At 44.5% G+C, this 27,773-nt stretch overlaps 1 protein-coding gene across 3 annotated transcripts in view; it reads left to right on the top strand.

Moving 5' to 3' along the window:
• LOC145355752 (unconventional myosin-XVIIIb-like) overlaps positions 1 to 27,773 on the top strand; it is a 344,749-nt gene that overhangs the window by 304,914 nt on the left and 12,062 nt on the right. For all 3 annotated transcript variants that reach the window (XM_080208083.1, XM_080208085.1, XM_080208084.1), the window contains 2 exons: positions 13,251 to 13,387; positions 14,431 to 14,472. In XM_080208083.1, coding sequence (XP_080064209.1) covers positions 13,251 to 13,387; positions 14,431 to 14,472 — 179 coding nt within the window. The remainder of the gene's footprint in view (positions 1 to 13,250; positions 13,388 to 14,430; positions 14,473 to 27,773) is intronic.

Genomic DNA, 27,773 nt, shown 5'->3' with positions numbered 1-27,773 from the left:
ATCCCAGGAAAATCCTGCAAAGTCAGTGCACTGGGACCTCTGAGCCTTCAATCCACGTACAGATTGGAAGTTCTGGGCCAATGTTCAGAGGCTGGGGAAATGGAAAATATTTAAAGGTCTCAGTTAACAAACCAGTCAGCCTACATGGGCTGTAGTACCACCAGGAACGGATCTCTCAGGGCAGAAATTCGGGACATGGGCAGTTTGTCAGGTTGGATGGTCACAGTCACAGAGACTGACTTCACCTCGAGCCCCCAACTGTGACAGACTGACTTCACCTCGAGCCCCCAAGTCTGTCCATTGCTGGAAGAAGTGGCGATTAGTGAGTGACATGGTGGTCAGCACTGCTGTCTCACAGTGCCATAAACCCAGGTTCGATTCCCGGCCTTGGGTCACTGTCTGTGTGAAGTTTGCACATTCTCCCCGTGTCTGTGTGAGCTTCCTCTGGTTGCTCCGGTTTTCTCCCACATTCTGAAAGATGTGCTGGTTAGGTGCATCGACCTGAACAGGGGCCAGAGTGTGATGACTAAGGGAATTACACAGTAACTTCATTGCAATGTTAATGCAAGCCTTACTTGTGACTAATACACTTTTTCTTAGCTCCAGCAATGGCAGCTGTTTCTGTTCATCTCTGCAGCCTCTGTGTTGCTGTGGCTCTCGCTACCTGGTTTATATTCCAGCACGACCATTGAAAGTAGGACTGGGCCTGGGGGATCACTGTAACAGTCAGGGTTTTTCATTATACATGACAGAGAGAGCTGCCATTACTCACTGTCTCAAATCACATAGACTGGCTATTCATATTCGAGTGTGTGTGTGTGTGTGTGTGTGTGTGTGTGTGTGTGTGTGTGTGTGTGTGTGTGTGTGTGTGTGTGTGTGTGTGTGTGTGTGTGTGTGTGTGTGTGTGTCTATTTTCCAATACACCATTATTAACAAATTAGCCAGAGAGGCTTTTCTGAGCTGCTCAGAAGGCTGCAGAGTTGGTGATTTTCCTCCGCTCCTGCAGCCTTCCCTCGCACTTTGCCTCCTTCGTCACTCTGTGAGGTACGGTTTGTAAACTAAGTTCAATGAATTATTAGTTAGCGTTTACATGCAAATGTGAATGAGTGAGCCATCGTTTTTAAATTGGGAGTCTAGTTTTCTTCTCCTGTTAGGGCTGCAGTGACTGCCTTTGCCTCAGGCCCTGCCCACTGAGGTTGAAACCCATCAACTGCAAGTCAATCACAATTTGGGTGGAGAGGGGTGTGGACGAAAGGTTTGACTCTGTAACAGCATGAGGTATCAATCAGCGAGGAGGCTGCATAAATCACCAAGGTGATTTATTTACCAACACAAAGTGAAAATATATATATATATATATGTATATGGGCACAACTACAACATAGGCCCTCACTCCTAGACTCATGGACTCTCATTGAGGGTTTCACCAAGGTTCTGCTTGCTCCCCAGGATCAGCACCATGGGTGGCACGGTGGTTAGCGCTGCTGCTTCACAACGCCATGGACCTGGGTTCAATACTCGGCTTGGGTCACTGTCTGTGTGGAGTTTGCACGTTCTCCCTGTGTCTGTGTGGGTTTCCTCCGGATTTTCTCCCACAGTCTGAAAGACGTGCTGGTTGGGTGTATTGGCTGTGCTAAATTCTCCCTCAGTGTACCTGAACAGGCGCAGGAGTGTGGCGACTAAGGGATGTTCACAGTAACTTCATTGAATTGTTAATGTAAGCCTACTTGTGACACAAATAAATAAACTTTAAAAGCTTTCTCCTATTTGCCAAAGTTCACACGTATCCCTGCCGTTGGCCCCAGCGAATCCCCTTAAAGGGGCCACACTACCGTAAACTTCAAGGGCAGGAGGATTCTGGGTGGGTGGAAGGTAAGAAAAAAAAGCACAAAGTGCGGGATTTTTCTGGCCGCTCTAACCCCCAAGATCAGAAAATCCCGCTCGAGGTCATTGGACCTTTACCCGGTCTGTGTCCCATCCGCTACGATTCCTGCGGTGTACGGGATGGGAAAGTTCCACCCCAAACCAGATGTCAGCTTGTCTCCAAATCCCACAGCCCCACCCTCACTCCCTGGCAACTCCTGGATTTAACAAGAGTATAAGGTTGGCAGACAGCCAGCCAATTCACTCTCAGGAGGTGAGATGTTTTTATGGAGGCTGTATGCTTCCATTTTAATAGGAGATTTGTTCTTAAGCCATGGCAGCTGAGGTTCCTGGGAATCCCAGCAAATAAATGGAGGAGAGATGGGCCAGATCCATGAGATAAATGCATTTACAGCACTACTTGTGGGCCAAGAGAAGCAGAGATGTTTCCTCCATGTCAACGAGCTTACCTTTTTAAGCATCCCACAATCAAGCAACCAACATCTCCTACCTCTAACCTGGTTTTCCGACTCCATTCAGCCCTCTCTCCTAAAATCCACCATTCCCCTCCCGCTCCCCGACCATCTCCTATTAACCTGCTGCTCACTTGTTGGCCAATATCCTGTCCCACAGTCTGTCAATCAGGCTAACTGTCAGGGAATTCCATCAAACCTTCCAGGAAATACAGTGAGGCAATGGCATAATGGTGTTGCCACTGGATAAGAAATCCAGCGACCCAGAGTAATTTCTGGGGACTGGTGATCAAATCCCACTATGGCGGATAGTGAAATTTGAATTCTGCAAAAAGATTGGAATTAAAAATCTACTGATGGCCATGAAACTATTGTCGATTGTTGGAGAAGCCCAACTGGTTCATTAAGTCCTTTTGGGAATGGAATCTGCTGTCCTTACTTAGTCTGGCCTACTATGACTCCAGAGTCACAGCAATGTGACAGATTCTTAGTTTGAGGGCAATTAGGGATGGACAACAAATGCCCACATCCCATGAATGAATAAAAAAGTGCTTGTTTCTGATATTTCCCATCCAGAAAGACTAATCCCCACTCCATGTACCCCACCTCCTTCTCCATGACCTCTTCACAGCACGCTCCCACCCAGCTCCATTAACTATCGCAGAAACTTTTCGATAACATGAACAATGTGGTCTTATGGTTAAACCTGGCAGGAAGCCGGGGTTCAATGTCTACAAGCCCAGGATAGACTCAACATGCAGTCAAATGCTTTGAGGTTTTTTTTGTAAGGGGTCTTGTGGGAGTTACTTTGTGATTCTAAACTCAGAACTGACAATGCATTGAAACAGGTCATTCATTCCATTAGTTTTGGGTCAGTATTAATGCTCACCCTACTTCATCCAACTATATCAATTCCCTTCTCACCCATGTTTAGTCTCGCTGCCGCTTAAGGGTGTCTTTGCGATTCACCTCGACCACCCCTTGTGGCTGTGAGCCTCACATTTAGAATCATTGAAACCCTACAGTACAGAAGGAGGCTATTTGGCCCATTGAATCTGCAATCCCACCTGGGCCCTATTCCCGTAACTCATCATATTTACACTGCCAATCCCCCTGACACTAGGGTCAATTTAGCATGGCCTGTCAACCTAACCTACACATCTGTGGATTGCGGGAGCAAACCGGATCACCTGGAGGAAAGCCACGCAGACACAATGAAACTCCACACAGGCAGTGACCCGAGGCCAGAATTGAACCCAGATTCTTGGTACTGTGAAGCAATGGTGCTAACCACTGTGCCGCCTTTCTAACCACTCTTTGGGTAAAGATGTTTCTCCTGAATTCCCGATTGGATGTGTCAGTTGCTGGTTTATATTTATTGTTGCTAGCTTCACCTGTATGTGAGGAACATGTTGTGGTATTGTATTGGGCAGTGTAATTATTATCCAAGTCACCAGGAAAGTGGCTGACCTTTCTTTAAACTCTATTGTTCAAACAATGAGGCTTTGAGTTGTTGCAAAGAATCGTTGTCTGAGAGAACCTCTATACAATGTTCAAAATGTAGACATCCCAGGTGAAGGGTGGTATCAATGAATGTTAGTTCAGTTCTCGTATTCAAACATCATTAATCTCAGAGCTCCAGCTTTGACCATGCTCCCTCACACAACCAGACTACTGCTTATCTCATTCTTAAACACAGGCAGAGTCTGGGCATCACTTCAACTTTTATACGTACACTTTCTCTCTGAAAGAATTCCTGTCTGTGTTTCTTCACTGTTCTCCAGCTTCTCTTTTCTTTTCATTCATTTAGTTGTGGGACACGGGCATTGCTGGCTGGCCAGCATTTATTGCACACCTCTACTTGCCCGATGGCAATTGAGAGCCATTTCTGTGGCTCTGGAGTCACATGTAGGCCAGACCAGGTAAGGATAGCAGATTTCCTTCCACAAAGGGCATGAGTGATGAACTGGATTGACAACTGACAATGGTTTCATGGTCACCCATTAGATACTTGATCAAAGATATTTTTCATTGAATTCAAATTCCATTACCTGCCGTGGTGGGATTTGAACCCAGGTCCCCAGAACATTAGCTGAGTATCTGGATTAATATTCTAGTGATAATACCACTTGGCCCTTGCCTCCCGTTTAAAGGGGAAGTGCCCAGGTCTATAAAATGGCAACAACCTCTCTCCATTTGTTGTAATCTTGCTGCTTCCTCAAGTCGTCATGCCTGATGGTCACCTATAAAGGGTTGCGTAGAACCTACAGCCCAGCATAGCCCATTCAGCCACTGCTGGTGCTCATTCTTTGTTTGAGTCTCCTCTCATTCTTTTTCATCAAACCCTATTTGTATAATCCTCTACCTGCCTTCTCGCTGATGTGTTAATGTGGCTTCTGATTACACATTACACACCTAAACTATCCCTTCTGGCAGTGATTTTTCACATTCTAACCACTCTCTGAGGGCTCTTTTTCCTCTGAATTCCCTACTTGAAAGCCTGCTTGCTATTAATGGCCTCATATTATACACTTCCCCACATCGGATATCCTCACTATTAGGGTTAATTTGCCTTTTCAAGAGTTTTGTACTTATAAAAACAGTCAAATAAGATGTGGCTTTCAATTGTTGCTCTTTCCTTCATCTATTCTATAAATTATCAGGTCATGTATCACAGAAGGAGGCCATTTGGCCCACTGTACCTGTGCCAGCTCTTTGACAGAGCTTTGACAGAGTGGACATGGAGAAAATGTTTCCATTAGTGGTAGAAGCTAGGTTCTGAGGGCACAGCCTCAGAGTAAAGGGACGACCTTTTATAGCTGAGATAAGGAGGAATTTCTTCAGTCAGAGGGTGGTGAATCTGTGGAACTCATTGCCACAGAAGGCTGTGGAGGCCAGGTCATTAAGTATAGACAGGTTCTTGATTGCTAAAGGCATCAAAGGTTACAGGGAAAAGGTGAGAGAATGGGGTTGAGAAACTTATCAGCCATGATTGAATGGTGGAACAGACTCAATGGGCTGAATGGCCTCATTCTGCTCCTATATCTTTTATAGTCTCATGGTCTACCCAATTATTCCCACTCCACTGATCTTTTCCACATTCCCCTGCAATTTTACCCCGTTCAGTATTTATCCAATTCCCTTTTGAAAATTACAATTGAATCTGCTTCCACCACCTTTCCAGGCAGCATAATTCAAATCATGTGGTGAATTCTCCAGCCCTCCCCCACTTCCCTCTCGCCATGACAGCTTTTCCCATGGCCGAGGTGGTTCATAATCGGCCGCCGCCGGGGTCTTCCAGTCTCGCCGAGGTTGATGGTGATTTACATTCATTGCCTGTGCCTCCGCTGGGAAGTCCATGGCTGGGGTTGACTTTGGCAGGACTGGAAGATCCCACTGGTGGGAAGGGCTGGAGAACTCCACTTATGGAAACTTCTTCTCGGAAATCTTACTGCTGTTCATGCTGACGGGATCTTGCAGTCCCACTCTCGGCACACCCCCGCCGTGGGTTGCCCCGTGGCAAGAGGGCACATTCAACTCAAACCCTGTTGACAATGGCAGGAATACAAGATCCCACTGCCAGTGAGAGGCACACTGCCTCCTGCTGCTACCAAACACACCATGGAGAGGGAGAAAAGTCCCACCCATTGTGTTAAAAACAAACTTTTCCCATCACATCTCTGGCTCTTTTACCTATTGTTTTAAATGTGTGTCCTCTGGTTACCAATACTTCAACCAGTGGGATCAGTTTCTACTCACTGTTGTCTGATAACCTTTCTTGATTAAGCACCTCTATTAGGTCTCCCTCCAATCATTGCTTTATAAGGAGAACAGCCCCAGTTTTGCTAGTCTCACTTTGTAACTCAAGCCACTTCTCACTGGTACCATTTTCACAAGATGCTGTTTCTGACTTCAGCCCAGGGGGTGATGATGGCCGAGTAATATTATCACTAATCTTATTAATCCAGAAATTCAGCTAATGTTCTGTGGACCGGGGTTCGAATCCCACTATGGCAAATGGTGGAATCTGAACTCAGTAAAAAATATCTGGTATTAAGAATATACTGATGACCATGAAACAATTGTTGGAAAAACCCAACTGGTTCACTAATATCCTTTAGGAAGGAAATCTGTCGTCCTTACCTGGTCTGGCCTACATGTGGCTAAAGACCAACAGCAATGTAATTGATTCTCAATGGCCCTTGGGCAACTAGGGATGGGCAATAAATGCTGGCCAGCCAGCAACGATCATGTCCCACGAATAAATTAGAAAAAAGACACAATTTACAAGCTGGGGCTGGGCCCGTGATTCAGAAAGGAGACAGGACTCAATATTCAGGCATCATTCCACATTCTCACTTATTACAAAGGCCAACGATTACAGAGAACCAGCCCATTATTAGATGTCTCACAGAGCTAATTATAAACTGTACACATTGTTATCAGTGAGTCAAGCTTCGATTCATTCTCAGGCTGCAAATACCACTGACACAAAGGGAGTTGATTAAACATTATTAAGGTTTAATAGAAATGCATTATGCTGATCTTCGCACAGGCCAGACTTATCACTGTTCCTCTCAATACCAGGATAATTTTACATATTACAGGCAAAGCATGTCTGAACCCACCTGAGGGTCAAATAGGAGTCATCTAATTTGAGCTGGTAAAATTGATCAGTGTGGTTTTGATGTTTTATTTTTGGCGAATGTGTGGGATTTGTTGTACAATTTGGTGTATGGATGCCAGCCCTTTTTAACTCTGGGGTGTATTTTGGAATCCAGTTTCGAAGAGATGGGGCAGAATATTCCTGTTCCGCCTGCCAAGGGAATCAGAGTGGCGAACATGGACCATGCAAAGGTCCGTTGACCTTGGATGGGATTTTCAGGTCCTGGACTGAGTGCGGCTGGAAAATCACACCCATAAACTGAAAGGTCCTGTGCTCCTGCTACATGGGCAGTGGTTTCATACACATTTGTTTTATTATTGCCACAGGTAGGCTTACATTCACACTGCAATGAAGTAACTGTGAAAATCCCCTAGTCACCACACTCTGGCACCTGTTCGGGTACACTGAGGGGCAATTTAGCATGGATAATTCACCTAACCTGCACATCTTTCAGACTGTGGGAGGAAACCGGAGCACCCAGAGAAAACCCATGCAGAGACGGGGAGAACGTGCAACCTTTACAGTGATTCAAGTTAGGAATCAAACCCGGGTTCCTGGTGCCCTGAGGCAGCAGTGCTAACCACTGTGCCACTGTAACACCCCACTGAGCGAATCCCACAAAACGGTGATCAATCTCACATCGGGAGAGGAAATTCATTGTGGGAAACAGGAAAAATGACATTGGACTGGTGGGCAGAGAAATGGATTAGGAGGTTGGGTATAAACCACATTGAGGGGCATTACAGAATGAGCCTTGCTCTGCAATTCTGTACCATACCCTTTGACCTGTGTTTGCTTCCAGAAGTCATTTTGATATCGAATGATATTAATTAAGATGGTCAATACTGGAGCAGTTGCCTCTCCTAACATTGCATTGTACTGGGATTAATACACAGGAACATTGAGAGATGTTCACCAGGTGACTGTTCTGACTGCACTCACTGTCAGAATGAACTCCGCAGTAAATGCAAAATGTTTCTTCACCTTGAGTGATAGAGTCATAAGGTTATACAGCACAGAAAGAGGCCCTTCGGCCCATCGTGTCTGTGCCAGCCATTAGTCACCTATCTATTCCAATACCATTTTCCAGTACTTAGCCTGTAGAGTTGTATGTTACAATGTTTCAAATACTCATTTTATAACAGAGATGAGAAAATGTCCACCACAATGTAAAGAAAGATTTAGGGCAGGATTGTTGCCTTTCACGGGGGTCAAAGGTCACACTTTTATGCACCATACCCTTTGACCTGTGTTTGCTTCCGGAAGTCCTTTTGACTTGTATGTTTACAGGCACCATCTCAACCCCCTGGGGCTAGTTTCGTGAAGTTGATTGGGGTTGGCAGGGCAACCTATTCTCAAGTGGCGGGTAACCAATGAAAGTGGAATAAAAAGCCTATTGACGTCTATTTTCAGAGTCATAGAATCAGGGGCTGGAATTTTATCACCACACAGGCGACGCTTGCAGAGCGGATTTCTCTGTTAGCCTCGGGCATGATTTTACGAGCCTCACCAGAGCGAGGTTGTAGAATACCGGCCATAGATTCATAGAAGTTTACAGCATTGAAACAGGCCCTTCAGCCCAACATGTCCATGCCATCCAATTTTTACCATTAAGCTAATGCCAATTGCCCGTGTTTGGCCCATATTCCTCTATACCCATCTTACCCATGTAACTGTCTAAATGCTTTTTAAAAGACCTACCTCTACACCTGGCAGCTCATTCCAGACACTCACCACCCTCCGGGTGGAAAAACTGTCCCTCTGGATCCTTTTGATTCTCTCTCCTCTTACCTTAAACCTATGCCCTCTAGTTTTAGACTCCCCTACCTTTGGGAAAAGATGTTGACAATCTGCCTTATCTATACCTCTCATTATTTTATAGACCTCTATAAGATCACCCTTAAGCCTCCTATGCACCAGAGAAAGAAGTCCCAGCCTATCCAGCCTCTCCTTAAAATTTGAACCATCAAGTCCCAGTAGCATCTTATTAAATCTTTTCTGCACTCTTTCTAGTTTAGTAATATCCTTGCTATAATAGGTTGACCAGAATTGTACATGGTATTCCAAGTATGGCCTTACCAATGTCTTATACAACTTCAACAAGACGTCCCAATCCCTGTACTCAATGTTCTGACCAATGAAGCCAAGCATACCGAATGCCTTCTTCACCACTCTGCCCATCTGTGACTCCACTTTCAAGGAGCTATGAACCTGTACGCCGAGGTCTTTTTGCTCTCTGACTCTCCCCAATGTCCTACCATTAACTGAGTAAGTCCTGCCCTGATTCAAACTACCATCACCTCGCATTTATCTAAATTAAACTCCCGCCGCCATTCATCAGCCTACTGACCCAATTGATCAAGGTCCTGTTGCAATCCTGTCTACTATGCCATTAATTTTGGTATAATCTGAAAACTTACCAATCATGTCTCCTAAATTTTCATCCAAATCATTAATATAAATGACAACCCAGTTGAACCCAGCACTGATCCCTGAGGCACAGGCCTTCAGTTTGAAAAACAATCCTCTACAACGACCCTCTGTCTTCTATCATCAAGCCAATTTAGTATCCAATTGGTTACTTCACCCTGGATCCTGTGAGATTTAACCTTATGCAACAACCTACCATGTGGTACCCTGTCAAAGGCCTTGCTAAAGTCCATGTAGACAACTTCAATTGCACTGTCCCCATCTACCTTATTCATTACTCCTTCAAAAAACTCAATGAAATTTGTGAGGCATGGTTTTCCACTCACAAAGCCATGCCGACTGTCCCTAATCAGTCCTTGCCTCTCTAAATATCCGCAGATCCTGTCTCTCAGAATAACTTCTGACAACATACCCGTTACACACGTTAGGTTCACCAGCCTATAGCTCCCAGGCTATTTCCTGTAATCTTTCTTAAACAAAGGCACAACATTTTCCACCCTTCAGGCACCTCACCTATGGCTGTCGATAATGCAAATATCTCTGTTAGGGGACCGGCAATTTCCTTTCTAGCTTCCCACAACGTCCTGGGACACACTTCATTGGAGACTGACTGGAAAATTCTCCCAGACCCTGGAGGCATCAGGGACTATGCTACCCAACTTGAAGGGGCCTCCTGGTGGCAAACTGTGGGACTTGCCAACCATGTAGGCCTTGAAAACTCCCCAGAGAGCCTAGCCACAACTACCACCAATGACCGTCCTGGGAATACTTGTCCAGTGCTGATCCCAAATTTCATCTAAAAGTTTAAAAAGCTGGTGAGAGGCCATGTCAAGATTCAGGCACCCTCCCTCCTATCTGAAAAAGCAGATTAATGTTTCTTCTGATAACACCTTGGTGGAGCTCGAGGGTTTTTCAAATGGCATTCTTATGTAGTGTAGAAATTCTATGAAATGTGTTACCTTATTATGAGAGACTTGACTTGAGGAGAGTTTGAGGACTCTGGGTCTGTACTCAATGGAATTTAGAAGGATGAGAGGGAATCTCATTGAAACATATAGAACATTGAAAGGCTGGGATAGAGCAGGCGTGAGGAGGATGCTTCCATTAGTGGGAAAGACTGGGATCCAAGGGCACAGTCTCACAGTAAAGGGACATCCCTTTAGAACCAAGTCAGGAAGAATATCTTCAGCAAGAGGGTGGTGAATCTGTGGAAATGGTTGCCACTGTGGAGGCCAAGTCATGGGATGTATTTCAACAGAGATAGATAGCTTCTTGATTGGTAATGGGATCAAAGGTTATGGGGAAAAGGGGGGGAAATGGGGTTGAGAAACTATCAACTATGATTGAATGGTGGAACAGACTTGATGGGCTGAATGGCCTAATTCTGCTCCTGTATCTTACGGTCCTTCTGATTGTCCATCAAGCTTCAAATGTCCAGCCGTCATTCTTAATTGGACGATAAGCTCAGTGAATTTGTAGGGTAGGTGATGGCCTAATGGTATTATCGCTAGACTATTCATCCAAAAACTCAGTTATTGTTATTCGGGGTGTGGTTTTGAATCCTGCAATGGCGGATGGTGTAATTTGAATTCAATAAAAAATATCTGGAATTAAGAATCTACTGATGACCATGAAATGCTTGTCAAAAAACCCATCAGGTTTGTTAATGTCCTTTAGGGAAGGAAATCTGCTGTCCTTACCTGGTCTGGCCTACTGTGATTCCAGAGCCACAGCAATGTGGTTGACTATCAACTGCCCTCAGTTTCAAGGGCAACTAGGGATGAGCAATAAATTTGATTCGATTTATTACCGTCATGTTGGATTAGCATACAGTGAAAAGTATAGTTCCTTGTGTGCTATACAAAGTATACTGTTCATAAAGAAGGAAAGGAGAGAGTGCAGGATGTAGTGTCACTGTCGTAGGTAGGGTGTGGAGAAAGATCAACTTAATGCAGGGTAGGTCCATTCAAAAGTCTGATGGGAGCAGGGAAGAAATATTTTGAGTTGGTTTGTATGTGACCTCAGACTTTTGTATCTATTTCCTGACGGAAGAAGGTGGAAGAGAGTATGTCCCCATAATTAAGCATGGGGTGTTTATCCAAGGGAGTGGGAAGTGCCGACAGAGTCAACAGATGGGAGGTTGGTCACTGGCCGGCCAGTGACGCTCACATCCTCAGAATAAATAAAACAAAATCACTGTTTCTCTCTCAACACAGGGTTGTCACCTCCATTGGAGCCTGATGTGGGAGTCCCACATTGGTCTTTAAAGAGGATTTTTAAAGTTATTGGTTCCAGAGTGGTAAGAAAAACAATGACAAAGGTGTCATCATTACTCACCCTTCTTGACCCCATTGTCAGCTGCAATTACTCCAGTGACTCAGTATTGAAGCCATGAGTAAATACACGGCTTAGTGCTGGTAAATATTTCTAATTGTAGGATTGGATTTCCATCAGGAAGTGAGAGTGTTGAATCATCCTTGGTGATGAGAAGTTCAAATATGTTATTGTTGTATCCAAACAAAAAGCATTTTGGAGATCAGTTTTAGATGTGAATTATATTGTAACTAGCAAAACATCCAGGAATATTAATGTACAGAGGGATCTGGGCGTGCAGGTCCACAGTTCCCTGAAGGTGGCAGCACAGGTGACCAAGGTGATTCAAAAGACAAATGGCACGCTAGCCATCATCAGCTGAAGCATTGGCCCTGATTTTACCGGCACGGCCACCCCAGGCTCGTAAGATCGCGCTTTAGGCCAACAGGGAATGTCGTTCTATGAGCCTCGCCCGCCCCAATTTTGGGCCAGCTGTACGGGTAAAATCAAGGCCTTTGAGTACAAAAGTTGGGAAGTCATGTTGCAGCTATATAAAACCTTGGTTAGGCCGCGTTTGAAGTATTGCGCGCAGTTCTGGTCACCACGTAACCAGAAGGATTTGGAAGCTTGGGAGAGTGCAAAGATGGTTCACCAGGATGCTGCCTAGTCTCAAGGGTGTTGACTATGAGGAGAGGTTGAGCAAGCTAGAATAATTTTCACTGGAAAGTCAGAGGCTGAGGGGAGACCTGATAGAGGTCTACAAAATTATGAGAGGCATTGACATGATGGATAGTCAGGGAGTTTTTCCCAGGGTGGAAGTGTCAATTACAAGGAGGCACAGGATCAAGGTGAGAGGGAGAAATTTTAAGGGAGATGTACGGGGGACGTTTTTTACACAGAGAGTGATGGGTGCCTGAAGCACGCTGCCAGAGGAGATGGTGGAAGCTGGCACATTAGCAACATTTAAGAGGCATCTGGATGGATACATGAATAGGGAGGGAATAGAGGGAAACGGACCGAGTAAAGGCAGAAGGTTCTTTTAGTTTAGTTAGGGCATTATGATCGACACTGGCTTGGAGGGCCGAAGGGCATGTTCCTGAGCTGCACTTTTCTTTATTTTCTTACTGGCACTACTCTGCGTAGGTGCCACCACGCAGTTGACTCTTTGGATGGATCAGTCAAACTACAGTCATGTGAGAAATTTGACAGATTCTAGAAATGATATCAAGGATGTATGTGTTCAAGAGGCGGCTGGATATAACACTTGGGACAAATGGGATCAAAGGCTATGAGGAGAAAGCAGGATTAGGATATTGAGTTGGACGATTAGGCATGATCGTGATGAATGGTGGAGCAGGCTCGAAGGGCCAAATGGCCTCTTGCTGCTCCTAGCTTCTATGTTTCTTTGTTTCTCTGATGAAAATTCTTCCTTAAAACGAGGGATGACTCATTATTCATTTAACTGCCATGTGTTAGTAATGTTCAGCGCTTGTTCAACTTGACAGGCAGCTCAGGTGGACAGCCTGATGGCGATTAAACAGACCTTGCAAGCGGACCTCGAGACGTCAATAAAGCGAATCGCAGACCTGCAGACCGTCTTAGAGGAGGAGTCGACTGATGAAAGTGAAGATGAAGAAGAAAGGTAATTTCTCGGTCTAAAACACAGAAAAGAAAGCCACGAGGTGCATTGTTTTATTCATTCACGGGACATAGGCGCCGCTGGCTGGCCAACATTTATTGCCCATTCCTAGTTGCCCAAGGGCACTTGAGAGGCAATCATGTTGCTGTCACACGTAGGCCAGACCAGGTAAAGATGGCAGATTTCCTTAACTGAAGAACATCAGTGAGCTAGGTAGGTTTTTTCCGACAATTGACATCAGTAGATTCTTAATTCCACATTTTTTAAAATTGTGTTCACATTTCACCAGCTGCTGTGGCAGGATTTGAATCCAAGTCCCCAGAACATTAGTTGAGTTAATAACCTAGTGTTAATACCACTAGGCCATCACCTATTTGGTTACAGACTTGGATAGAAATACAGACCAACGTGTAGTGAAAACTGTTCAGTTTCTGGAGCCCAAGAAAATCCAGGCTCAATCGTCTGCCCATCAAACAGGTCCTGGTCTCTGGGAATTTCACGATGAGAAGTACTTAAAACAAATGCCTGTAATATTCTGAAAGTTTATGTTCCAGAACAGCCACATACAAACTGTACTTAACTCTCAGAGTAGCATTCAAAACAGCTGATACAACACAAACCGTACAGCTGCATTGAAATTTCAGTGCGTTGGAGAGAACAGCTTTTCAGGCTCGTTGCAAATCACATCTATTTGAAATGACAGAGAACATGAGGATGAATAGGAAAGATTAAAATTAGTCAGCCTTGGAATCTAGAGTTAAGTCCCGGCAGCATAATGGTTTCCTCCCCCGCTGTCATTGCTGCTAAGTGTTAAAGCTAAAATGGATGACTGCATTATGATTCTTCTTTCCCCCACCTCTGTTAACTATTGCCCATTGCGCCAGCCTTCCCCAGAAAGGGCAATAATCCTGTAATCCTGCCCTGCGAGACTCTAAAAATAGGGATCTAAGAGGATGGAAACGATAAGTTGATTGAATAGGCAGTGCTTTATATCCGAATAGGATTGATGTGGTGGTAAATTGTGATAAATTCTGTTCTCTCCGTAGTACGATAACGACGACTTTGGGAGATTTGGAAAGGACAGATATGTAAGAACAAGTTGCCTGTTGCCTGACCAGATTGTTGTGTTTGAAGCATAAAAAAGGCTAGATAAAATTTGCTCGGAATGTAAATCCCAATGGCATGTCCAACCATTCTAATCTGAAACTGAAAACTTCATTTAACATCAAGCTAATGCTTTCATCGCTACAGGAGTGGCTGCCATTGATACACAGCTAAATAAGATACATGGTTAACGTTGGCACAATAGTTTTACATGTAAGTGGCGGGCTGGTCTGTTACAATGAAATATCAGTACAGGATGTCATGGAGTGGGCAAAGTGGAGGAGTTCTACTCTTACAGATCATTTATTGAACTCAGTTTGATATGGGTCAGTGGGTGGGGGAGAGAAGAGGAGAAGGAGAGAGGAGTGAAAGAAGGTGAGCTGGTGTGGTGAGAATTTGCTTGGCCACTTCTCTCTTTGCCTGCAGGTGATCTATGCAACTATGAGAGTTAGGGTGAGAGAGGAGGGGAAAATAGAAGAACTTTAACCCAATGAAGTTTATTTATTTGTGTGACAAGTAGGCTTACATTAACACTGCAGTGAAGTTACTGTGAAAATCCCCTAGATTCTTGAACACTTTCATCATATTGCTCTCACATTATTGACAGATTTAAGGCAATGTTGTAACGGCATTGGAAAAACCTATAACATATATCTAGATATTGAATTTGAATGGCAGAACTTCCTTCAATTTATTTGGGCTGGCTCCGGAGAAATCTTAGAGAAGGTTCAAATGCCATTGTACAGGTCAAGTTAAATAGAGTAGTGGACTCAGTGGGTTTGAGAAACAGTTTGTGATAATTGTCCCTTTAAGGATCAATCTGCAGAGGAAGGGTCACATGACCCAGAGAACCCAATCAGGGAGCAGGGTGGGGGAATTGCCCTGGTAATTTTTTCTATCAAATGGTCATTGGATAGACATATGGATATTATAATAGTTTAGGTTAGAGGGTCATTAGATTGGTTCCTTTGGTCGGTGCAACATCAAGGGCTGAAGGGCCTGTACTGTGCTGTAATGTTCCATGTTCTATGTATGTTCTATGGTCAGCATGGGCTTATGTGCTCAGAGTCACTCGGGAGCTGAGTGCAGCCATGAGGCTGTAAGCCTCTGTATCGTTTAACCTGTAAATAAACAAGTTGTGTTTGCCCTAAACTGATGAATGAGGATCTTTATGCTGTTACTTAGGGGCATAGATCAGCTAGATAGTCAATATCTTTCTCCAAAGGTAGGGGAGTCTAAATCTAGAGGGCATAGGTTTAAGGTGAGAGGGGAGAGATATAAAAGTGTCCAGAGGGGCAATTTTTTCACACATAGGGTGGTGAGTGTCTGGAACAAGTTGCCAGAGGTAGTGGTAGAGGTGGGTACAACATTGTTTTTTAAAAAGCATTTAAACAGTTACATGAGTACGATGGGTATAGAGGGATATGGGCCAAACGCAGGCAATTGGGACCAGTTTAGGGGCTTAAAAAAAAGGACATGGACAAGTTGGGCCAAAGGGCCTGTTTCCATGCTGTAAACTTCTGTGACTCTATGAATCAACATTCAGGTTGAGTCTTGCAATTTCTACGTTGGAAGAGACAGAGAAGACAGGGCTTGTGTGGTGGAGTCCATAAGTAACTTTTAATCATGCAACCATCATCTGAAGCAGTAACAGAGATTCTGCTTGGCTCAGTTGTAATGTAATCTAGAAATAAGATATTATTTTACATACTATTGTCTTCAGAGCATAAATATTAATCTAAATCAGCTAATTGATTGCATGCTGGCTCAGTCTTTGCATAATGATTTGTAAAGATGTACTGCACTTTATAATTAGCCTGAATCTATTTTAAGTCTTATAGAGTAAAAGGGTGGCAAATATGAGACTACAGCTACGAATAAATAAAGAAGGACAAAGTTTTACAGATGTCAATGAACTAGTTTTAAAGTTAATTTATTATTGTCACAGGTAGGCCTACATTAACACTGCAATGAAGTTACTGTGAAAATACTCTAGTCGTCACGCTTTGGCACAAGTTCAGGTACATTGAGGGAGAATTTAACATAGCTAACACATCTAACCAGCACATCTTTCGGACTGTGGGAGGAAACTGGAGCACCCGGAGGAAACCCATGCAGACATGGGGCGAACATGCAGACTCTGTGCAGACAATGACCCAGGCCAGGAATTGAACCCAGGTCCCTGGGTGCTGTGAGGCAGCATGCCAACCACTGTGCCACTGTGCTGCCCTACTATTATATTAACTTACAGGGAAGCACTTACTGAGCTACACTGTGGCCTCACAGTGCCAGGGACCTGGGTTCGATTCCCGACTTGGGTCACTGTCTGTGTGGACTTTGTACATTCTCCCTGTGTCTGCGTGGATTTCCTCTGGGTGCTCCGGTTTCTTCCCACAGTCCAAAGTGCGGGTTAGGTGGATTGGCCATGCTAAATTGCCCCTTAGTGTCAGGGGTACTAGCTAGGGTAAATGCATGAGGTTATGGGGGCAAGGCCTGGGTGGGACTGTGGTCAGTGCAGACTTGATGGGCCAAATGGCCTCTTTCTGCACTGTAGTATTCTATGATCTCTTTGTGAGAACTAGAGTAGGCAATGGTCTGATATCTTTAGGTTACCACACATTGGGGATGAGTTGCATGGAAGATGGTGTGTTTGCAACTTAGGCGTAACAAGAGAAGAAAAATCTAGGGAACCATGACCACAGAGGCTTCAATAAAACAGATGAGATGGGTTGTACTGAAAGCAAAAGATGGCAAGCTTTATCCACTGGAGTTGCATTCTAATTCATCTGAATGGTAACATTGAACTCCCAATACTTCTACCCCTTCACCTTCACTATTCCCCAATTAATTGATTGGCTTTCCTGGGTGGATGTTAGTGGTTGTTATAAAGCCAGGGTTAACCAACATCATTCTAATCACCGTTTGGTGCAGAGTTTGAGAATACATGCCCATAGGGTGACCTGGTGACACAATGGTTAGCACTGCTGTCTCACAGTGCCAGTGTCCCGGGTTGGAATCCCGGCTCGAATCACTGTCTGTGTGGAGTCTGCACGTTCTCCCCGTGTCTGCGTGGGTTTCCTCCGTGTGCTTCAGTTTCCTCCCACACTCCAAAGATGTGCTGGTTAGGTGGACGGCTGTACTAAGTTGTTCCTTACCGTCAGGGGGTACTAGCTAGGGTAAATGCTTGGGGTAATGAGGATAAGGTCTGGGTAAGATTGTGGTCATTGCAGATTTGATGGGCCGAATGGCTTCCTTCTGCACTGGAGGGATTCTATGATTCTGTCACTCCTGTCACATTGTCAATCAACAGACACTCTTTTAATAATCATGCTTTAATCATTTCTCCAACACATGTTTAAGTTGCTCAAGCAAAAGGACACTGGAAGATTATGTTATTTCTGTTTCACTATTTCACTCTTGCCTCATTTAAGTCATGTTTAATCTGTCTGTGCAGCGATCTTATAACTCCATTCATTTTAATTTTGCAATGGTAATTTGGTGGAGGCTGTTCAGTGGTACTTTTTTTTTAAGATATATTTTTATGGAAGGTTTTTTACTTTTTACAAATAATGCAGCAAACCCTCAGCAATTGTACAGTACAGTATGATCATTTTTCAACAAATACAGAACTGTGTACAGTTCTGGTCACCCTATTATAGAAAGGAGAACTAGAAAGAGTGCAGAAAAGATTTACTAGGGTGCTACAGGGACTTGATGGTTTGAGTTATAAGGAGAGGCTGGATAGACTGGGCCTTTTTTCCTTGGAGCGTAGGAGGCTTAGGGGTGATCTTATAAAGATCTATAAAATAATGAGGGGCATAAGTCAGCTAGATAGTCAACATCTTTTCCCAAAGATGAGGGAGTCTAAAACTAGAGGGCATAAGTTTAAAGTGAGAAGGGAGAGATACAAAAGGGTCCAGAGGGGCAATTTTTTCACATAGAGCCTGGTGAGTGTCTAGAATGAGCTGCCAGAGATAGTAGTAGAGGCGGGTACAACTTTGTCTTTTAAAAAGCATTTACATGGGTAAGATGGATATAGAGGGATATGGGCCAAACGCAGGCAATTTGGACTAACTTAGTGGTTAAAAAAAAGGATAGCATGGACAAGCTGGGCTGAAGCACCTGTTTCCATGCTGTGAAATCTATATGACTCTAAATATATGTGGAAAGAGACAGAAAAATACCAACACAGTTGGTTTGGATTATTCATTGCACCCAGAACCTTGCATCCTACAGATAGTGAAAGGATACAGCGGAGAATGGGGGATCAGGATATCAAAATAAGGCCATTGGTGGAAAAACAGTACGCACACAAAGTTACAGGATAACAGCGACAGAGCTACATAACTTATGGAAACCCTTGTCAGAACCTAGAATTTTAAGATAGCGGTCCCATACCTTATGGAATGTATCTGATTTAGTTTGGCGTAAACAGGTTATTCATTCCATTGGAATACATTCCATAATAATTTATGCCAATTCTGAATTGAAGGAGGCTTCTTACAAATCCATGAGCTGAGGATATTTTTCCATGCTGTGAATGTGAGGATATTGTACAGCCTTTTCTCATTTACTTCGTTATCTTTTTATCTGGGAGACACTGTATTAAATACAATCCTAAGGCTGTATTAAAAATCATCGGTGGCACAGTGGTTAGTACTGCTGCCTCATAGTGCCAAGGTCCCAGGTTTGATTCCTGCTTGGGTCACTGTCTGTGTGGAGTTTGTACATTCTCCCCGTGTCTGTGTGGGTTTCTTCCAGGTGCTCCAGTTTCCTCCCACACTCCAAAGATGTGCAGGTTAGGTAGATTGGCCATGTTAAATTGCCCTTCAGTGTCCCAAGATGTGTAGGTTAGGGGGATTAGTGGGGTAAACACTTGGGGTTATGGGGAAAAAGTTTGGGTGGGATTTCCCCTCAGTGTCAGGACGATTACATGGAGTCACAGGGATAAGAACATAAGAACTAGGAGCAGGAGTAGACTATCTAGCCCCTTGAGCCTGTTACGCCATTCAATAAGATCATGGCTGATTTTCTCGTGGACTCAGCTCCACTTACCCGCCCACTCACCATAACCCTTAATTCCTTTACAGTTCAAAAATCTGTCTATCCTTGCCTCAAAAACATGACTTTCACTTCATGAACCCATGCTGCATCTTACCAATGAAACAATTTTATATCCAGATGTCTCATTATTTCTTCCTTGATGATAGATTCAAGCATTTCCCTACTGCAGAAGTTAAGCTAACCGGCCTGTAGTTACTTGCCTTTTGTCTACCTCCTTTTTAAAATATTTGCCCCTTTCCAATCTGCGGGAACCACCCAAAGAGTCCAGCGAATTTTGGTAAATTACCACATTTGCTATTTCTCCCCCTTTCACTTTTAGTACCCTGGGATGCATTCCATCAGGACCAGGAGACTCGTCTACCTTTAGTCCCATTAACTTGCCCAACAGTATCCCTTTCGTGATAATAGCTTCTAGGTTCTCACCTTCCATAACCATCCTGTCATCAATTTTTGGCATGTTATTTGTGTCTTCCACTGTGAAGACCGACGCAAAATACCTTCTCAATGCCTCAGCCATTTTCTCATTTCCAATTATTACATCTCCCTTCTCATCCTCTAAAGGACTGATGTTTACTTTAGCCGTTCTTTTTCGTTCTATATATTTGTAGAAACTTTTGCTATCTGTTTTTATATTCTTAACTAGTTTACTCTCATAATCCATCTTATTTTCCTTTTATGGCTTTTTTTGTGGCTTTCTGCTGACTTTAAAGATTTCCCAACCTCCAGGAGAGGATAGGGCCTGGATAGGATTATTGTTGGTGCAGACACAATGGGCTGAATGGCCTCTCTTTCTGGCACTGTAGGGATTCTTTGATTTGATGATCTATTAAGGACATTAAACCAGTAGAATTTAATCTTAACACAGGACCAAAAAAAGTGCCCATATATCCCCATGCCCACCTTGCATTTCTAACATAATGAGAATACACTGGGAACAAACTGATGTCTTTAGCTTGGAGTAATATGGTGTAATATCCGAAGCTGATTCTCTTTTGTTGTATTACAAACTGAGATTTTATTAGCATATTCCCAAATGTCATCCCATGTTTCCTCATTAATATTTACTTCAAGGCCTCTTTCCCAGGGCCACAGTGTGTCCAATATATTCTCACAGGATCTAGAACATAAAGTATCATAAAATTTACTAATTAGTTGTTTAGGCTGTGCTGGTAGCAAGAATTTTCCACTGGGGAAATCATAGCATCACAAGGGAAAGTTGTCCTAGTAAGAATAAAGTCTCTGAATTGCAAGTATCGCAAGAAGGGAGTGTTTTGGAACATCGGACTTTTGATACAGCTGCTCGAAAGACATCAGATTTTAGTCCAACCTATTTATTTGATAATATACTCACAAGCTTTCGGGGTTAGCCCCTTCGTCAGGTGAATGGAGAGTTCTGGCCTCAGACAGAGCATATAAAGCACAGACAGTTTAGAGATTACTGATTAGAATGCGAATCCTTACACCTAACCTGCTGTTCAAGACCTGAAGTGGCTGATAATGTGAGTGGAAGGAGCACTGATCACAGGTTAAAGAGATGTGTATTGTCTCCAGACAGTACAGTAAGTGAGGTTTTGCAAACCCAGGCAAGTCACAGGGGTTACAGATAGTGCGACATGAACCCAAGATCCCTGTTGAGACCGTCCTCATGTGTGCGGAACTTGGCTATCAGTCTCTGTTCAGCGACTCTGCGCTGTCGTGTGTCGTGAACATGGTGAACAATCACTGAAACAACTATATGATGATATCAACAAATTCCACCCCACCATCAGACTCACCATGGACTATTCCCCAGAATCAGTTGCATTCTTGGACACACGCATCTCCATTAACGACGGTCACCTCAGCACCTCACTGTACCACAAGCCCACAGACAATCTCACAATGCTCCACTTCTCCAGTTTCCACCCTAAACATGTTAAAGAAGCCATTTCCTATGGACAAGCCCTCCGTATACACAGGATTTGCTCAGATGAGGAGGATCGTGACAGACACCTCCAGACCCTGAAAGATGCCCTCATAAGAACAGGATATGGTGCTCGACTCATAGATCGGCAGTTCCGATGCGCCACAGCGAAAAACCGCACCGATCTCCTCAGAAGGCAAACACGGGACAGAGTGGACAGAGTACCCTTCGTCGTCCAGTACTTCCCCGGAGCGGAGAAGCTACGACATCTTCTCCGGAGTCTTCAACATATCATTGATGAAGACGAACATCTCGCTAGGGCTATCCCCACACCCCCACTTCTTGCCTTCAGACAACCACACAACCTCAAACAGACCATTGTTCGCAGCAAACTACCCAGCCTTCAGGAGAACAGTGACCACAATACCACACAACCCTGCCACAGCAACCTCTGCAAGACATGCCGGATCATCGACATGGATACCATCATCACACGTGAGAATACCATCCACCAGGTACATGGTAAATACTATTGCAACTCGGCCAACATTGTCTACCTGATACATTGCAAGAAAGAATGTCCCGAAGCATGGTACATTGGGGAGACCATGCAGACGCTACGACAACGGATGAATGAACATCGCTCGACAGTCACCAGGCAAGACTGTTCCCTTCCTGTTGGCGAACACTTCAGTGGTCACGGGCATTCAGCCTCTGACCTTCGGGTAAGCATTCTCCAAGGCGGCCTTCACGACACACGACAGCGCAGAGTCGCTGAACAGAGACTGATAGCCAAGTTCCGCACACATGAGGACGGTCTCAACAGGGATCTTGGGTTCATGTCGCACTATCTGTAACCCCTGTGACTTGCCTGGGTTTGCAAAACCTCACTTACTGTACTGTCTGGAGACAATACACATCTCTTTAACCTGTGATCAGTGCTCCTTCCACTCACATTATCAGCCACTTCAGGTCTTGAACAGCAGGTTAGGTGTAAGGATTCGCATTCTAATCAGTAATCTCTAAACTGTCTGTGCTTTATATGCTCTGTCTGAGGCCAGAACTCTCCATTCACCTGACGAAGGGGCTAACCCCGAAAGCTTGTGAGTATATTATCAAATAAATAGGTTGGACTAAAACCTGGTGTTGTCAGGCTTTTTACTGTGTTTACGCCAGTCCAACGCTGACATACCCACATCACGAAAGACATCACCCAGCCTACAGAGACCTCTATCTCTCCAGATATCGAAACCACAAGGCCAGGCAGGAAATCTGGATGACCCTGAATGGGAGAAAGAGGGGATATTAAGTTAGATCTCCCCTTTAACTCACGAGCCATCCTCCAAGATTCCAAAGCGTTAATAGTAATAGGAATATCACACTTGTTTGACACAGCCTTGGCATTCCTGAGAATGAAAGCGAATGCAAGGAGTGTAAAGACTGACAGGCTTCGATATCAAGCCGTCTGGAGGAAGGGTCTCCACTAATCCATTCCGGTATGAATTTAAGATGGAGGCTAACTGATACGTTTTATTATTTGGCAGGCATCCCTCCCCTCCCCACATGCTCCTCCTTTCGAATCAGGCAACTGCAGCTTAGCTAGCTGTAATGAGGTTTCATCTTGTTCCAAACAAAACAACTGAGTGCCCCATTAATTTCTTTAATGATCTTTGTAGGCAACAGGATGGGTAACATTTATGGAGGATAGAGCAGCCTAGGTAGTACACTCACCTTAATCAAAGCTACCCTACCCAGCCAGGATGTGGAGTTACTGACGGGCACAGTAAGAAGTCTCACAACACCAGGTTAAAGTCCAACAGGTTTATCTAGTAGCACAAGCTTTCAGAACGCCGCTCCTTCATCGGTGAGTGCCTGATGTTGGGGTCACCATCGGCGCAGGACTGGAAGATCTTGCCAGCGATAAGGGCTGGCAAATTTTGGCCAATGCGTCCTTTAGGGTGAGGTGCTGGAGTTAACTTGGCTGATGGAAGGCCTTGGATGGTTTAATTGCTGTTCTCACTTAGCCCCATTCAATTAACTACATCACACACTGAATCAAACTGTGGATGAATTGCAACACACCAGTTTGGAGCTCCTCTACCCTGTCATTATCTTCATGCTTATCACATAACATGCCTTTTATTCAGGATATTGTTACTTTGTATTTGAAATTAGAATATTTTCCCCCTTTTCTTCACTGTTTTCCTATAAGCGCTGTCTTACATGAGGGCCTAACCCATAGGGTTGCTCCCTGTCCCCTGGTACATCAGTTGAATAAATATAAATAAGTCAAATAAAGGGATATAGAAGTGAGTGGGAGAGGGTCTGGCTGATGGAGTACAATGTTGGTAAATGTGAGGTCATCCATTTTGGTAGGAGTAACAGTTTTTGATAAGAGAGGGGATTAAGGGTTATGGGGAGAGGGCGGGAATGTGGAACTGAGCCACGACAGATCAGCCATGATCTTATTGAATGGCGGGGCAGGCTCGAAGGGCTAGATGGCCTACTCCCGCTCCTATTTCTTATGTTCTTATAACAGCAAAATGGACTACTGTTTAAATAATAAAAAATTTCAGCATGCTGCTGTGCTGAGGGACATGGGTGCCCTTGTACAGGAATCTCAAGGAGTTGGTTTGCAGGTGCAGCAGGTAATTAAGAAGGCAAATGGAATTTTGTCCTTCATTGCTAGAGGGATGGAGTTTAAAAACAGCGAGGTTATGTTGCAGCTGTATAAGGTGCTGGTGAGGCCACACCTGGAATACTGTGTACAATTTTGGTCTCCTTACTTGAGAAAGGATATACTGGCACTGGAGGAGGTGCAGTGGAGATCCACTGGTTGATTCCAGAGTTGAGAGGGTTGGCATATGAGGACAGACTGAGTGGACTGGGATTATACTCATTGGAATTCAGAAGAATGAGGGGAGGTCTTATAGAAACGTATAAGATTATGAAGAGAATAGATAAGACAGAAACAGGAAAGTTGTTTCCACTGGTGGGTGAAACTAGAACTAGGGAGCATAGCCTTAAAATAAGGGGGATCAGATTTAGGACTGAGTTGAGGAGGAACTTCTTCACATAAAGGGTTGTGAATCTGTGGAATTTCCTGCCCAGTGAAGCAGTTGAGGCTACCTCATTGAGTGTTTTTAAGGCAAGGATGGATAGATTTTTGAACAGTAAAGGAATTAAGGGCTATGGTGAGTGGGCAGGTAAGTGGAGCTGAGTCCACAAATAGATCAACCATGGTCTTATGGAATGGCAGAGCAGCCTCGAGGGGCCAGATGGCCTACTCCTGCTCCTAGTTCTTATGAATGCCAATTCTTCACACTGGAGTTTAGACTGAGTGTTGGTATGCTGGATGGTGTGAAGGACATTACAGCAAATCCTGCCCTTCATTTCACCCAGTGCCTCAATGGAACCTTTCTGTTGGGAGTCACTGCATAGCAGTGACCAACAGGAACCCTGGTTAACTTATGTGGATATGACATCGGAGTGGTTACTTCGCTGGTATAGCAACATTAAAGCCATAAATCCAAATCCCACAACACAACGATAATTTATTTCATTGTGCTAGTCATTTGTGAGGCAGCACCAAGGTCAGATTAAGATGAAATAACAAGTTGTTGTAGCAGCCCAACTGATTCAATGATAATGAAAGAAATGAAGAACTTGTATTTGTGTAGCGCCTTTCGTAGAACCAGAACATCCCACTTCACAACCATTTAAGAGATGCTGCAGCCAGTTTAACACAGTAAGATCCCGCATACATTAGCAAGATAAATTATTTATGAAGCAGTTTCAGTGATGTTGTTTGAGTGATAACTATTGGCCAGGACACCAGAATACCTCAACTTTTATTCTGTCTTGATCATTTTGCATAACATTTTTTGTGGGACATGGGCATTGCTGGCTGGGCCAGCATTTATTACCCATCCCTAGTTACCCAGTTGCGAGTCAACCACATTGCTGTTGCTCTGGAGTCACACATAGGCCAGACCAGATAAGGATGGCAGATTTCCTTCCCCAAAGGGCACTAGTGAACCAGATGGTTTCTTTTCCGACAATCGACGTGGTTTCATGGTCCTCAGTAGATTCTTAATTCCAGGTAGTTTTTATTGAATTCAAATTCCACCATCTGCCGTGGCACGATTCGATCCCGGGTGTCCAGAACATTAGCTGAGTTTCTGGATTAATAGCCTAGCAATAATACCACTAAGCCATAGCCTCCCTGGAGCCAGAGAGGGCTAGATAGCACCCAGGCTTAGCTGTGAACTTGAAAGATGACACCGTCCAACAACACCAAACTGAAATGATTCTGTGCTCAAATCTCTATCTATCCTCGAGGCACAGACTGACACCTATTACATTGTCCTTATGAGCTGGAATGCCTTGCAGGAAAGGAAACTTGTCACCTCCATCAGCTCCTGCACATGACTAAATGGTCAATTCTTAATGCATTGTGAAGTAACCCACCACCACCACTTTGGGCCAACTAGAACTGTGTTAAACTCTATCTCCCCAGTGATTCAACCCATGCAATTATATAGCGCAGCTTTAAGGAAGTATCAAAATGGCTTAGGTTGTCATTGATGTAACAGGCCAGCTCCTCACAGTTGGTTCTATTTTCAGTCCTGTGATTCATTCTGTCAATTAAAGCCCTCACATTGGCTTGGTGGTGGAGGTGCATCTTCTGCTTTAGTATTCATGATGTGGAGTTGCCGGTTTTGGATTGGGGTAGGCATGGGAAGTAGTCTCACAACACTAGGTTAAAGTCCAACAGGTTTACTTGGTAACACGAGCTTTCGAAGCGCCGCTCCTTCATCAGGTGAGTGCCATGATGAAGGGGCAGTGCTCCGAATGCTCATAATACTAAAATTCTGGCCAATGTGCTCCATAGGGGCGGCACGGTGGCACAGTGGCTAGCACAGCCCTAGGGACCTGGGTTTGATTCCCGATTTGGGTCACTGTCAGTGTGCAGTTTGCACATTCTCCCTGTGTCTGCGTGGGTTTCCTCAGGATACTCCAGTTCCCCCTCTCCATAGCCCAAAAATGTGTGGATTAGGTGCACATGCCATGCTAAATTGCCCCTTACTGTCCCTGGTTGGATCGGATTAGCAGGGATAGGGGTTACAGGGATAGGACCTGGGTGGGATTGTTGTCGGTGCAGATTCGATGGGCTGAATGGCCTCCTTCTGCACTGTCGGGATTCAATTCCATGATTCAGAGGTCCAGATTCCACATATCTTGACAAATGTTCATAAATAAACCTGTTGGACTTTAACCTGGTGTTGTGACACTACTTACTGTGCTTTAGTATTCAAGAGGAAAGGAAGATCCCAGCTCACATTCCCTGCTCTACAAAGTGGTAATAAACCAAAAACACTAGACCTGATCCCTAATTTTACCGGCACACCTTCTCCGATTTCGGGGAATGCAGATCGGCATTCACTGTTGGCTTTGGGCCCAATCTTACGAGCCTCGGGCGGGCCTGCCGGTAAATTCTGGCCATGATCTCCATGGCACTAGAGCAGGGGAGAATAGTTATCCAAAAATAATTGCTGGAATGTTCACGGGCGCAATCCTACCTGCTGTTGACGGCTCCCTCCTGCCGCAGCGAGGTTGGAGAACTTGGCGGCCAGCCACATCTCTGTTCACCGCGGTGGGATTGGAAAATCTCGCCAGCGTGTACGGTGGTAAGATTCCGCCCTACTCGAGTTCAAGATCAGATATCCGTGAACTCAGTGCTCGTCTCCCACTGCGCCCCAGGCTCACCCCCTCAGCTCTCATCCTGCTCCCGCGCTCGAGTGAACACCTCATTGAGGTTCATTCCAGAAGAGGGTTCTGATGGCCTGTGGATTTGTGAAGCACCCAAAGTTATCCTTTGGGAAAGACAGGGAGCCTTTAAGCCGAGGTGGCTCCACAGCAGCAATGGCCCAGTTGCTTTGGCATTTTGCAAACCTGACTTTCCAGACGGTTGGCTTTCACCGCACCCGAAATAATGATGTTTCGTTCCAAATCTGCTTTCAAATAATTCAAACATCGAGTGTTCTGACATCCAGCTGCCTTGTTTCACAGGAAGGGGGCAGAAAGGGCACCCTGTCAGCTGGAGTGTTTATGAAACTCCTGAATGTCGCAATGAAAATTCTGACAAAATGATCTTCATCTTTTTTAATCCCTTTGTTGAGCTGACTTTCTCTGACAGGGTGAAGCTCTTCCGCGCCGACAACCCAATCTCGCAGATAATTTAGATTCATGACTTAAAAGGCAGGCGGGTTGTTGCTTGCTATGACAGAAGAGTCGGTGTTTATTTATAAGTTGAAC

Source organism: Carcharhinus amblyrhynchos, chromosome 20, assembly GCF_965287045.1.
Source record: "Carcharhinus amblyrhynchos chromosome 20, sCarAmb.v2.hapA, whole genome shotgun sequence".
Lineage (NCBI taxonomy): Eukaryota > Metazoa > Chordata > Chondrichthyes > Carcharhiniformes > Carcharhinidae > Carcharhinus > Carcharhinus amblyrhynchos.
This window is presented reverse-complemented; position numbering and strand designations above follow the sequence as displayed.